The sequence below is a fragment of the Mustelus asterias genome, chromosome 4 (genome assembly GCF_964213995.1).
Source record: "Mustelus asterias chromosome 4, sMusAst1.hap1.1, whole genome shotgun sequence".
NCBI classification, from domain to species: Eukaryota; Metazoa; Chordata; class Chondrichthyes; order Carcharhiniformes; family Triakidae; genus Mustelus; species Mustelus asterias.
This window is the reverse complement of record NC_135804.1, coordinates 82,325,609-82,337,617: the sequence shown is the minus strand read 5'-3', so window position 1 is coordinate 82,337,617 and position 12,009 is coordinate 82,325,609. Positions and strand designations below refer to the sequence as shown.

Here is a 12,009-nt window from a genome sequence, read left to right as displayed (position 1 = left end):
GAGGGGGTGGGCAGGGGGGTGGGGGAAGGGGGGTCTGCTGCCACTCTGCCTGAGATCAGTGGAGGGAAAGAGGCTCTGCTGCAACTCTGCCTGAGAGAAGTGTGGGGGGAGGGGGGTCCGCTGCTAATCTGCCTGAGATCGGCAGGGGGGACGTGGGGGGGAGGAGCCTGCGATTGATCAAGGTGACGGGGTGTGGGGGGAGAAGGGGGGAATGTTGTGGGGATGGGGCAATGTCTGTGGAGGCCAGGGGAAGGCACTATCCGGCCCAGGAGGGATGTGGCAGGGGAGCGGCAGTCCATCATTTCCTTTCTGTGCATGCAGAGTTGAAGGCTCCAATCGGAGGTGCAGTGTTTCGGGCACGATAAGCCCCGCCCACAGGCTTGTGCAGCACGATTTAGAATCGCTGATATTTTTTCAGGCAGAGTGCGTATGGGGGCGCCTGAGAACGGGTCTAAAAGTTGCATCTGAAACACTCCCAGTTTCAAGTCCGCCCAGCACTTAGAATCAAAATGGTAAAATAGGGCCCACAGTGTCACTGGAACAGAGAGTTTCAGTGTCACTGGAACAGAGAGTTTCAGTGTCACTGGAACAGAGAGTTTCAGTGTCACTGGAACAGAGAGTTTCAGTGTCACTGGAACAGAGACACCATCAAGTTGTGCCTGTTTCTGGGCGCAAAAACTTGGTAAAGTCGGGCGTGAGGCGAGTAGTGCAATCCGCGACCACCTCCGTGCCCGTTCTCCCTTTACCATGCACCTAAAATGGCTTCGATCGGGACCATGTCCAAAATGGGCGCTACTGCAATTTAAATGCATTTAAATTGAATTAATGGGCTGCATGCCCAACTTTACCAGTGCTTCCCCCTTTACCACCGCGTTTGCTAATCGGGAATCGGCGCGAAACACACATGCTCAATAAAAGTTTGATTTGGGCGCTCCATCAGTGAGGGTTAGTGAGGAGGTAAGTGCTTAATGTCCGACGGCTCTCTGCTGCTCACGGGTGTCCTGTTGTTGGCCATTTTCTTTCTCGGCTCGGTGGCGGCTCTGCGAGTGTGTGGGGGGCGGGGGGCTGTTGCTCAGCAGGGTCTCCGATGTCTGACTTGCAGCACGGAACTGGGTCTCAGCACTGATCTTGGGCCTTGTGATGCTGCTGGGTCCTAGTGCACTCAGCTGACTTCCAGCTGAAGGATGTGCACAAAGCCCTTGCAAACTTCAGCGTCTCAACTTTGCAAGGAGCTGTGATTGTGGGGAGCATGTGGCTGGGGGAGTTTGTGGGGGGGGGGGCTATGAGTGTAGGGAGCATGCGGCTGGGGGAGTTGGGGGTATGGACAGTGACTATTGATGTGCTAGGGGCAAGAAGTGTTCCATAACCTTTACATGTGTTCCTCTCCATCTCCCTAACTCCCCCTTCAGAGTAACAACATAGCTTTTTCTATGCAACCAATGGACCTGGCTGTCCTTTTGGTTGCTGCTGGAGTTGAGGAGGAGGAGCAGGAGGAAGAATTGCGGGCACAGGAGGCCCGGGCCTCACCACTTCCAGGACCAGAGGGAGATGACCACTAGAGGCAGGAGGTGGCCGCCATTCACCCAGATGGAGCACGTAGGAGAAGGAGGGAGCAGAGATCCCGGCAGTTCCGTGCACTAGTGTCCTTCGAGCAGATGTCGCACACCGTGTGCCGCCGACGTCTCCGACTCTGAAAGGAGACAGTGCAACACCTGTGCAACCTGTTGCAGGGCCTGGCACCTAGAGGCAGAGGGGGGCACCCACTCTCGGTGGCTGTCAAATTGACAGCCGCTCTAAACTTCTATGCGACTGGATCTTTCCAGACCCTGAGCGGAGATGTCGGTAGCATCTCCCAATCTGCCGTGCACACCTGTGTGAGGCAGGTCACAGAGTCCTGTACGCCCGGGCTGGCCAGTTCATCAACTTCAACCTGGACCAGGTGCAGCAGGAAGCCCGGGCTGAGGGGTTCGCAGCCATTACGGGGATGCTAACATGCGGGGGGGATTGACTGCACACACGTCGTCCTCAAGACCCCCCGACAGAATCCATGAAGAATTGTAAATAGGAAGGGATTCCACTCGCTGAATGTTCAACTCGTGTGTAACCATGACATGAACATTATGCACCCAGGCAGTGTGTGCAACAGCTTCATTGTCAGGAGCTCGGAAATCCCGGAAGCATTTGAGGAAGAGCTGAGGCTGCGAAGTTGGCTCCTGGGTGATATGCGTTATCCACTCGGACATGGCTGATGATGCCTGTGCAGAGGCCTGTGTCTGAGGCGGAGACCCGCTATAAAGAGGCCCATGTAGCCACACGCGATAGTGGAGAGGTGCATTGGGCTCCTCAAGATGCGATTCCAGTGCCTGGACCAATCTGGCGGGGCCCTCCCAATACAACCCAGTGATCTGTTCCCGCATTGTGTTCGTGTGCTGTGCCTTGCACAATTTGGCTCTACAGAGAGGTGACCTAATGGAGGAGGAGGAGGAGGAAGAGGAGGGCATGGAGGCTGACCAGCCAGATGCTGCTGGGGAGGAGGATGACCAGCAGGAGGAGGAGAAGGCTGAGGAAGAGCATGCTGAGGAACACCAACCAGGCGCTCAAGGGCTGGCAGCCCAGATGAGGCACACGAGGACGGCAGGGGAGGCTCTGATCACCAGGTGGTTCACTCGCTCAATGTTTGTGTCCGTGGGTTCCATCCCCCCAACCCCAGAATTCCTTCTGTATCCTGCAACATTGTCAGACCTGAGTGAAGGGCCTGGGTACTCTGTGTTAGCGAGTTTTTTGGCAGGCAGGAGGGTGAAGACAACTCGCTAACCACCATTATGATGATGCCCTGGTGCAAACTAGTCTGATTCCTACCTGAGCTCTGCATGCACGCTGGCACCTGGGCCCACGTCTGTGTAGTGGGTAAGGGATCTGAAACCCCCATCCAGGGCCCTGGGGCGGGTGGGTGGGGGACGGAAGGGAATTGCTCATGGGGTCTGGGGAATCAATGCCTTCCTTTTCTCAGTGACACAGCATTGAGGGGACTCCCCAACTGACATCAACATGAAGCATCGCTCCGGCGATCATCACTGGAAGAGGATTCATAATCGAGGCAAATTAGTTGCAGGTGGGTGGCGAAAAAACATTTATTTACAATAAAGGTGTTTAAATAAGATGTTCTAACGTAAAAACTTGTGAACAGAAAACGTCAAAGTGCTTAAATATCTTTCTAACCAGTGCAGCCCTTCACCCGTGCCATCTCAGTGCAACTACAGCTTCCTAACCTTACGTGGCCTACCACTACGTCTCAGTGACTCCCCAGAAAGTACATCAAACGTGGAGGGAGCCAGCTGCCTACCTCGCCCTGTGGTCTGTGATGTGCGTGGCGGGCATCCTCTGAAGGCCCTGGACCTTAAGGGACCTGGCCTGCTTCCAGGTGTCTGGGATGTTTCCATGACGCCCTCTTCATCTCGCTGCCCCTGAGATGCCCCTGTGTCAGGAAGAGGGGAGTCAGAAGGTATAGCCACAGCCACAGTCTCCCGGCTGGAAGGCCCCGGCATGGGCTCGAGCCCTTCCTCCTCCCTTGGGGTTCCTGTGGGACCCTGGGTCACACCATGGGATGGCGGTGCTTCTGCAGTGAGCTCCAGAAGCTCCGGTGTCACTTGGCACTGCCAGTCCTGGAGGACCACCTGCGCCCTACCCATGGCGGTCAAGCCCTCTGCGATGGCCACTTGAGTCGGGGGCCGCCTCGCAATGGTTACAATAAGTGCCCTCTGTGACTGGGCCACGTTCCCAACGGCTGCTGCCATAGCCCGCTGTGTCTCAGTGCTGTCCCGCTGGGTCTCCTGCAAGTTCTCGAGCCTCTCAGCCATGGGCTGCAGAATCGCGAGAAGCCTGTTGAGTCCCTCAGCTGTGGCCCACTGTGACTCAGCCATAGCTTGGAGCCTGCACTCATGGTGAGGATCCCGTGTCCCAGGCTTTCAACTGCAGACGCCATCCTTGCAGTGTTGGAAGCATGCAAGACAGGCAATAGCTGCTCCGCCTGAAAGCTTTGGAACTCCTCCCAATAGCCTCGCAGTTGATCCAGTGTGGCTGTCAGCCCCTCCTGCATTCCCTGGCTCTGTTGCTGCATCTCCAGCAGCTGAGGGAGAAGTGATCTCAGAGGCCCAGCATGCAGCCTGGGGCAAGCTGAGTCCTCACCTCTGGCAGGCCCTCGCATGCCAGAGGCCTCGGACGTTCCCTCCTCCACCCGGTGTACATTAGCAGATGTGTCGTGCTCACCAGAGAGTGACCCAGAAGCCTCAACACTAACTGGACCCACCGACGTGTCAGTATCTGGGATGGTGAGGTGGCAGCTGATGCCAAAATGGTGCCACCCTTGGAGGTCCCTTCACCTGCATCCTCCGAGGACTTGTCCGAGCTGTCTGGAGCAGGATGGAATGGAGCTGTAGCCGGGGCCTGTAGTCCAGAAGGCCCCGGGGCATCCAGATCTGTACCTGCAACACAGGACACAAGGTTAAGTGCAAAGGAGGAAGAGGAATCCGGGATGCCAAAGACATGAATCACATGTCTCCACTGAACATAGAACAAAGAACCAAGAAAATTACATCACAGGAACAGGCCCTTTGGCCCTGCAAGCCTGTAGCAACCGGGCTGTCCATCTGATTTGTTGCCCCCCACCTTTCCGGGGACCACATGCCTCTATTCCCATCCCATTCACAGAGCTGTAGAAAGGCCCCTTAAAGGTCACTCTCATTATCTGCATCCACAACCTCCCCAGCAGTGAGTTCCAGGCACCCACTACCCTCCCTGTGCAAATAAATATGCCTCGTACATCTCCTTTAAACCAAAACCTGTGCCCCTGAGAAGTTGCCTCAAAGTGATTGAAGGAATGACAGGGCTCACGTCTTGATGGCAGCCCAACCATGCTGTTGCTGACAGCCCGCATCTCCTCTTCCCCGTGACAGCTCCAGTACCCGCTCCTCAAAGAGGGTGAGGACCGGAGGTCTGGCTTACCACCCCATGTCTTCGCCCTCTCACAGGTGTCGTGCTCGGTCTTCTCCTGTGGAGACAGAAGGAGCCATGAAATAAATGGTGGCATGACTCCTGCAGAATATCAGGTGGTGGCCCTCAGAGGCAAGGGAAGTGGGGCTCTTGGGGGGGACAGGAAGGAGGTGCTTGGGGGTCAGGAGCTGGAAGCAAGCAGGATGCTGGGAATGGGAGGATCTGGGGGAGATTTTGGGAAGATGGAAGATGGGGTTCACCTTGCTGCATGGATGAGGTCATTGACTTTTTTCCAGCACTGCTTCGCGGTTTGAGGGGGTCAGTGTGCTGGCACTGACCCAGGCGGCGACTTCCTCCCAGGCCGCATTTCTATCAACCCCCCCATGGTTTGCATCCTCCTGGGGAAAAAGGGTGTCCTGCCTCGCCTCTGCTGCATCCAGTAGCATCCCCAGGTTGCCCTCAGAAAATCGGGGGGCTGGTCATGTGCACATTTTGTGTAGGAATGTCTGCCTGTCCATTCTTGAGTTTTTAATGGAGCTGCCCCTCGTTAGAGCAGATCAGCTTCAGGCAGGTTCTCTGGAACAGAGAGTCTCAGTGTCACTGGAACAGAGAGTCTCAGTGTCACTGGAACAGAGTCTCAGTGTCATTGGAACAGAGCATCTCAGTGTCACTGGAACAGAGAGTCTCAGTGTCACTGGAACAGAGAATCTCAGTGCCACTGGAACAGAGCATCTCAGTGTCATTGGAACAGTGAGTCTCAGTGTCACTGGAACAGAGAGTCTCAGTGTCACTGGAACAGAGAGTCTCAGTGTCACTGGAACAGTCTCAGTGTCACTGGAACAGAGAGTCTCAGTGTCACTGGAACAGTCTCAGTGTCACTGGAACAGAGTGTCTCAGTGTTACTGGAACAGAGAGTCTCAGTGTCACTGGAACAGATAGGGTGATTCTCGTTCGTCCCACCCAACGTCAACCAACATTCCCTTTGTCCGCCCCTCGCCCGCTCTGTTTCCTGTGGCCCGCCGGGTGGTAAGATTCCGGTCACAGTCTCAGTGTCACTGAAACAGAGGCTGGAATTTTACAGGCCCTGCCTGCCACGGACCCGGTGTGAACGAGGGGTAGACAATAGAAATATCTGTTTACCCCAGGAGCGATTTTATGGTTTTGAGACGAGCGAGGTAGTAAAATCCATCCCAGAGAGTCTCAGTGTCACAGAGGGGCGAATATTCTCATTCCACCCCCCTTGGGAATCGTAGCGGGTGAGGGGTGGACCATGGAGAGATCCATTGACCTTGGGCAGGGTTTTCTGGTTTCGCGGTGAGCCCAGTAGGAAACCCTCACCCCCAGAAAGTCTCAGTATCACTGAAATAGATAATCTCAGTGTCACCGGGACAGTCTCAATGTAATTGGGCCGAAACAAAATTTTAAGCTGGAATTTTATAGTGCTAAATGTGGTCATACAGTCCAATAGATTGTTTTAAGTCTAATGTCTACCAAACACTTGCCGTGTTCTGCTTTGCCTGAGCTCCTGATTGGTGCAGGTTCAGCTGGTGTTGCCCAATTTAAAAAATCAGCAGATGCCTAACCAGTTAGTGCAGTTGAGCTGAACCTTGACACTGAATTCTCTTACACATTATAGCGAAAAGGCACATTTAGTCTAGCATCTCCCCCTGTTTTGGGACTTTGGATGTACCTTATAATGTCCCTTTCAAATCACATGTGGAATAGTTACTGCACTTTGCACTGCTTTTGGACTCTGTTTCAGAACTCATGAGTTCTGTACTGCAGCAGTAAAATTTCTTCAAACTGGACATTCTGTCAACGGAAAACATTGTTCATCATTCTCCAAAAATGAACAAGGGAGAATTGGCTTTATCTGAATTTTCGCAGAACGACCATCAAACACACCCTCCAGAGGATACAGTGAGTAATTTTTCCTAATTGTGACAGTAAACTGTAAAACTCAGAGGAGCTGATGATTTGAGGATTATGATCAGTGTGAATTGCAGAGTCTCTCTGTGGGGTTCAGAGTGTTTCTAATCTACCAACTGATTACTGCTAAATGGAGAACAGTGGCCCAGATCTTCTTGTCTCCCGATAGTCATAGCCAGAGGTATCCTAGAAAATGTGCTGGAGTCCCCTTGGAAATCCCAATTCAAGGACTCTGTGGAATTGTTCAATAATTTCCAAATTTTGATTAGACAATTTCCCCGTGTCCAGATCCCCCTGAAAAAGTTCCCAAATCCAAATTGAAGTTGGAAACTTTGGCAGGTTCTGACTCTCTTACTTGGATACTTGCCCAGGATATGTTAGACAGGAAAATAAATCTAACTGCTGTGTAATTTTACAAGTGCCTCCCATTGACCATCCTTCTGCTTCCCACTGACCCTAAGTCCCATTGATCCAGTCACCCTAAGGAGCAGCCACCTTATTCTCCCGACCATACTGCCACTCTATACACCCTGTCACCTTACCCTACCACCCCTGCTCACCTTGCCACTTTGCACACTACCCAGCTGGCACCATAGTCGCCCACAACCCGCAATGTGCCACGCTGCCCAGCTGGCTCTATATTACCTTGTCACGCCAATGTCCACTGACTTACCCATTTATCTCATTCATTAACGGAGAGGAAAGCTATTTGAATGCCCCAGAGTTTTTTACTGCATTAGTGAATTCATACTGACACACCAAAATACACCAGCTAGCAACATAAGAAGAAGGCATGGCTTGATTTTCCCTGACAACCTTTTCCTACGATGAAGGACTTCCAGAGAAGGAATGTTCCACATTCCTGAAGAGGACAAGTTTATAAGTTTGGCTAGAAATGTGGACTTCTGACACTGTTTAAAAAAAAGGAGTGGAGTCGCAGTCCGATGGTAATTGCCACTCCTTGGAAAATTCAACCCAGAATCTTGGAGGGCGATCTTACTAAAAAAGTCCAGGACGGTGTGAAAACGGGAGAGCTTCTGATCCATTTTTTGGAGATGACAAATCTGTTATCTTATGAACTGACAGTAAAAGAGAATTCCCCAGAAATAGTTTCTTAGAAATCCATTCAGCACAGAAAGAGGCCATTCGGCCCATCGAGTCTGCACCGACCACAATCCCACCCAGGCCCTACCCTCATATCCCTACATATTTACCCACTAATCCCTCTAACCTACGCATCTCAGGACTCTAAGGGGCAATTTTAGCATGGCCAATCAACCTAACCTGCACATCTTTGGACTGTGGGAGGAAACCGGAGCACCCACAGGAAACCCACACAGACACGAGGAGAATGTGCAAACCCCACACAGACTGTGACCCAAGCCGGGAATCGAACCCAGGTTCCTGGAGCTGTGAAGCAGCAGTGCTAACCACTGTGCTACTGTGCCGCCCTAAAACTTGAACGCTCAGCGTCCCTGGGTGGGATCGAACCACCATCTTTTCAGTTAACAGCCGAACGCGCTAACCGATTGCACCACAGAGACAACACTTTCTCGCCTATAGGGGAGGGTGCAGGGCTTAAGTCGCCCGAATGCTGGTTGAAAGCAACGGAGGGTGTAATTGTGCATATGCAGGTCTCCAGCAGCAGAGGTTGAGTGACAGGCCTCTGCTGCTGTCAGCCAGCCTCAAAGAAAGCACCTCACCCAGGTACTGTGGGGGCCCGCCACCTAGCACGACCCCTCTGCACCCACCCGAAGCGATTGAACCAGCAAACCACCCTACCTGCCCGGACCGAACCCAGCACCCTGCCCCTTGCGATTGCTGGCCCAAACCCCCTGTGATTGCCAGCCTGACCCCCCCACCCATGTCCAGCCCAGATCATCCCCCTTCCTTCCCCACCAATCCCGAGTGCAGTGTGCGCAGTGGGTTCTCCCCCCAACAACAACCGGCCATCCCCGTTCTGGCCCCACTCACAGTAGGCCCCGCCCCTCTGGCCTCACCCCCTTGGCATTGCCCAGTGCCCAGTAGGCAGTGCCAAGCTGCCAGGCTGGCTTCCAAGTGGCATCCCTCCCCTTGCACCCGACCTTCCTGAGGGGCTTCAATAGCCTCCGTTTCTATCGGTAAGGCCATCACGATTGGTCCCCGTTGCTGTGGACCAGCTGCGATTCTCACCAGAGAGAAACTCTCCAGGCGAGGCCACAGAGGCAGGTGAGCCCAGACGATACTGTCCCAGGCTCATTAATTCAATTCTAAACATATGCAAATTTAATTTATATATATTATTCAGCCTTGCGCCGGAAATGTATGTGAGGCTGATTGTGCCGGATATCCGATACCAATAAGATCGTGAGAGTCGAGAAATCGGGCGTGAACCTGATTTCTTGGCTCCCTTGTGATCTTACCGGCTCGCTCTGTCCATCGGCCGGCGGGGCGCAACGGTAAAATCACCCCTCCGTACTGGTGAAAACTGTACTATTTGTTTGAGTTCCAGTCTGAGAAAGTCTAATTTCGGGCTTGTCCATTTCCACTCTTTCCCCCCCCCCAGGCTGTCACCAATGGACATGTGGGTGAAAGTGACGAGAATGTGGAACGAGGAAACTGGTCCTCGAAGACTGAGTACTTGCTCTCAATGATCGGTTATGCAGTGGGTCTCGGTAACGTTTGCCGATTTCCTTATCTGGCTTACAGAAATGGAGGAGGTACTGTGGTAAAATCTGAAATGCAGGGCAAAGAATAGAAGAGATAAACTTGGCCAAGACACTCACAAGAGCTCCCCTGCATTTTCTCAAAATAGTGTCACAGGATCGTTTCTGTACACATGAGAGGACAGACAGGGCCTCAGACCAACAATTTAACTGAGAAATGGATTAGTTAGAAAACAGCAAATTAATAAATAGGTTATTACACCAACAAGCCTGGTGAATGTTTCTTACTTGTACCTTGCCTCCAGGGTAAAGTCCAGGCCAGCTCCTCTTTTCTCAGAAGCATCATTTTTAATTACCAATCTTTCTTTGGCTCTTTAGCATTCAGCACCATGTAACTCTAAAGAAAATTCAGAGAGAATAACTGGGCCAGATTTTGCTGTAACAGGTGTTATGACTGGTCCCCAGGTGAAGTTCCCAAAATTTCTAACCAGGATGAGGTCACTTGATTTGTTATTGTCTGATTGGGATACCCCTAAATTATTATGTCCAGGGTGAACTGGGATGAACTGGCTCCCTTTCTTTGTTCAATACCCTCTGCTGGTTGCAACAAAACTGATCTAAAAGGGATCCCTCCCTTTTTGGATACCTTCTCCCAGTCCCAATATTTATTATTTGAAAGGAGCCAATTTAACGAAGTTTCTTAAGTTAAAGATATAGTGAATTTATTAACTGCTAAAGTGAAATGATAAAGTAAATGCATATTCATTCATACAGCTTGAAAATAAGAATTGTGTCCAAAATGTAAGTATAAAAGGTATACGGAACCGTCTTTAACACACCAGGAGTAGATGATTGGACATTGCGACCATTGTGATTTGAGATTCCACTTACCTTGATTGCAGCAGGCGAATGGCCTGTTTTAACACTCCAATAGTGCTGACTTCAGCAAGTGAATAGCGGGCTTTCAGATTTTGTTGTTCTGCAGTTTGGCGTTCCCTGCTTCTGTTTCAGTTCTAGTCTTTGTTGACTAGGCTGACTTCAAAACTCAGAGAGAGGGAAAGATAGAGATATAGCTGCAAAAAGCTGTGCATGGGTGCTGCTGATGGTTGGGTTGTTCCGCTGTGTCACACGTGTTCTTGGATACTTCCACCAGCACTAATGCACACACAAATACATGCATGTACACGCATGCACACACACACACTCTCACACACACACACAGGATATCTCTTGATGAGATGATGTCAAAGTTGGCAATTAGTTTCCTGCATGCTTTAGAAGTACCTTGTTTGGTAACAGGGTGTGGTTCCATTATCTCTCAATGTATTATCTACCAGCAATTCAGCCAGTGACTGACTTTATATTCCCTGCGATCTTTGGCTTGTATGTCTATTTTAAAAAAAAACTCACAGGTCTTATTTAAAGTTGAATATTTCTGGACGTAATTTGGAGTTTTTCCTTCATTATTATGACACAGAGAATGTAGCAGTGTCTGCCAAAGGTTAACTTGCTCTTCAGCACAAAGTATTCTGTCCACTAACTTTCTGAAGGTGTGAGTTATTAATGGTACATGGGGAAAACCATATTTGGACCTGAGTGAACAAGGGAAAAAATGGAGTATCTTCTCAACAATCAAAGTGAAGGATTGTGAAATAGAAAGTGGAAGGACTGAGAAAGAAATATTTATTTGACTGGATGAAGTCAATGTCAAACCAAGTACAGAAGAAGTCAAGAAAAGTAAACAGGGACTGGATTCAGAGGGAGAAAAAAAATAAGACAGAACAGAAAAGTGTTACAATTAGGAGGTTTATAAGATTGGTATATTTTCGGGCTATGGGCAGGATTTTCCGGTGCTGCGCACTCTGAGACTGGAAATTCCCATCCGAGGTCAATGGACCTGTCAATGGTGCATCAATTTTCCCGTCCCATCCGCCATGATTCCTATGATGGTAAAATCTACTCCGCCTTTAATTTAAGATTAAATGAAAAGGGTCATGTGATCTGTCTATTGTAATATGCCTTTAAGGGATAGCAGCATGCTATCACTTAAAGTGAAGTGATCCAGTCCCTGCTTCACTTTGACCTGTGAGCAGAACACCGTACACACAGCTCTGCTGCTGCTGTCTTCAAGGTTTCTTCATTTGTATAACTTTTCTCATGTGCTTAGCCTCAAAAGTTGAACACACAACACATTTGCCCAATCCCTTACCAATGTTTGGGGCCTTTAAATTACTATAAAAGCACAACATAAGATGCAGGAGCAGAAACCGACCATTCAGCCCATCGAGTCTGCTCCATGTTGTGCAGCTGTGCTCAAACAGACTGGCAGCAAGGCTGAAGTACAGGTATATCATAGTAAACAGCTTTAGATTATACTATATAGCATGAGATGAGCCTTTACATTTTGATCAGACAGCAAAGAGTTTACAGCTTTGGAGAACATTAA

General features: G+C 50.6%; 1 protein-coding gene and 1 non-coding gene across 2 annotated transcripts in view; one reads left to right on the top strand and one right to left on the bottom strand.

Moving 5' to 3' along the window:
- The first annotated feature begins 6,837 nt into the window (after positions 1-6,837).
- The window catches only part of LOC144493139 (sodium- and chloride-dependent neutral and basic amino acid transporter B(0+)-like), a 108,662-nt gene continuing 103,490 nt past the window's right edge, over positions 6,838-12,009 (top strand). Inside the window, exons 1-2 of the mRNA XM_078212039.1 lie at positions 6,838-6,909; positions 9,464-9,617. Coding sequence (XP_078068165.1) covers positions 6,838-6,909; positions 9,464-9,617 — 226 coding nt within the window. The remainder of the gene's footprint in view (positions 6,910-9,463; positions 9,618-12,009) is intronic.
- On the bottom strand, positions 8,389-8,462 carry trnan-guu (transfer RNA asparagine (anticodon GUU)). The gene has a single exon. It is a non-coding gene; the product is annotated as a tRNA-Asn (tRNA).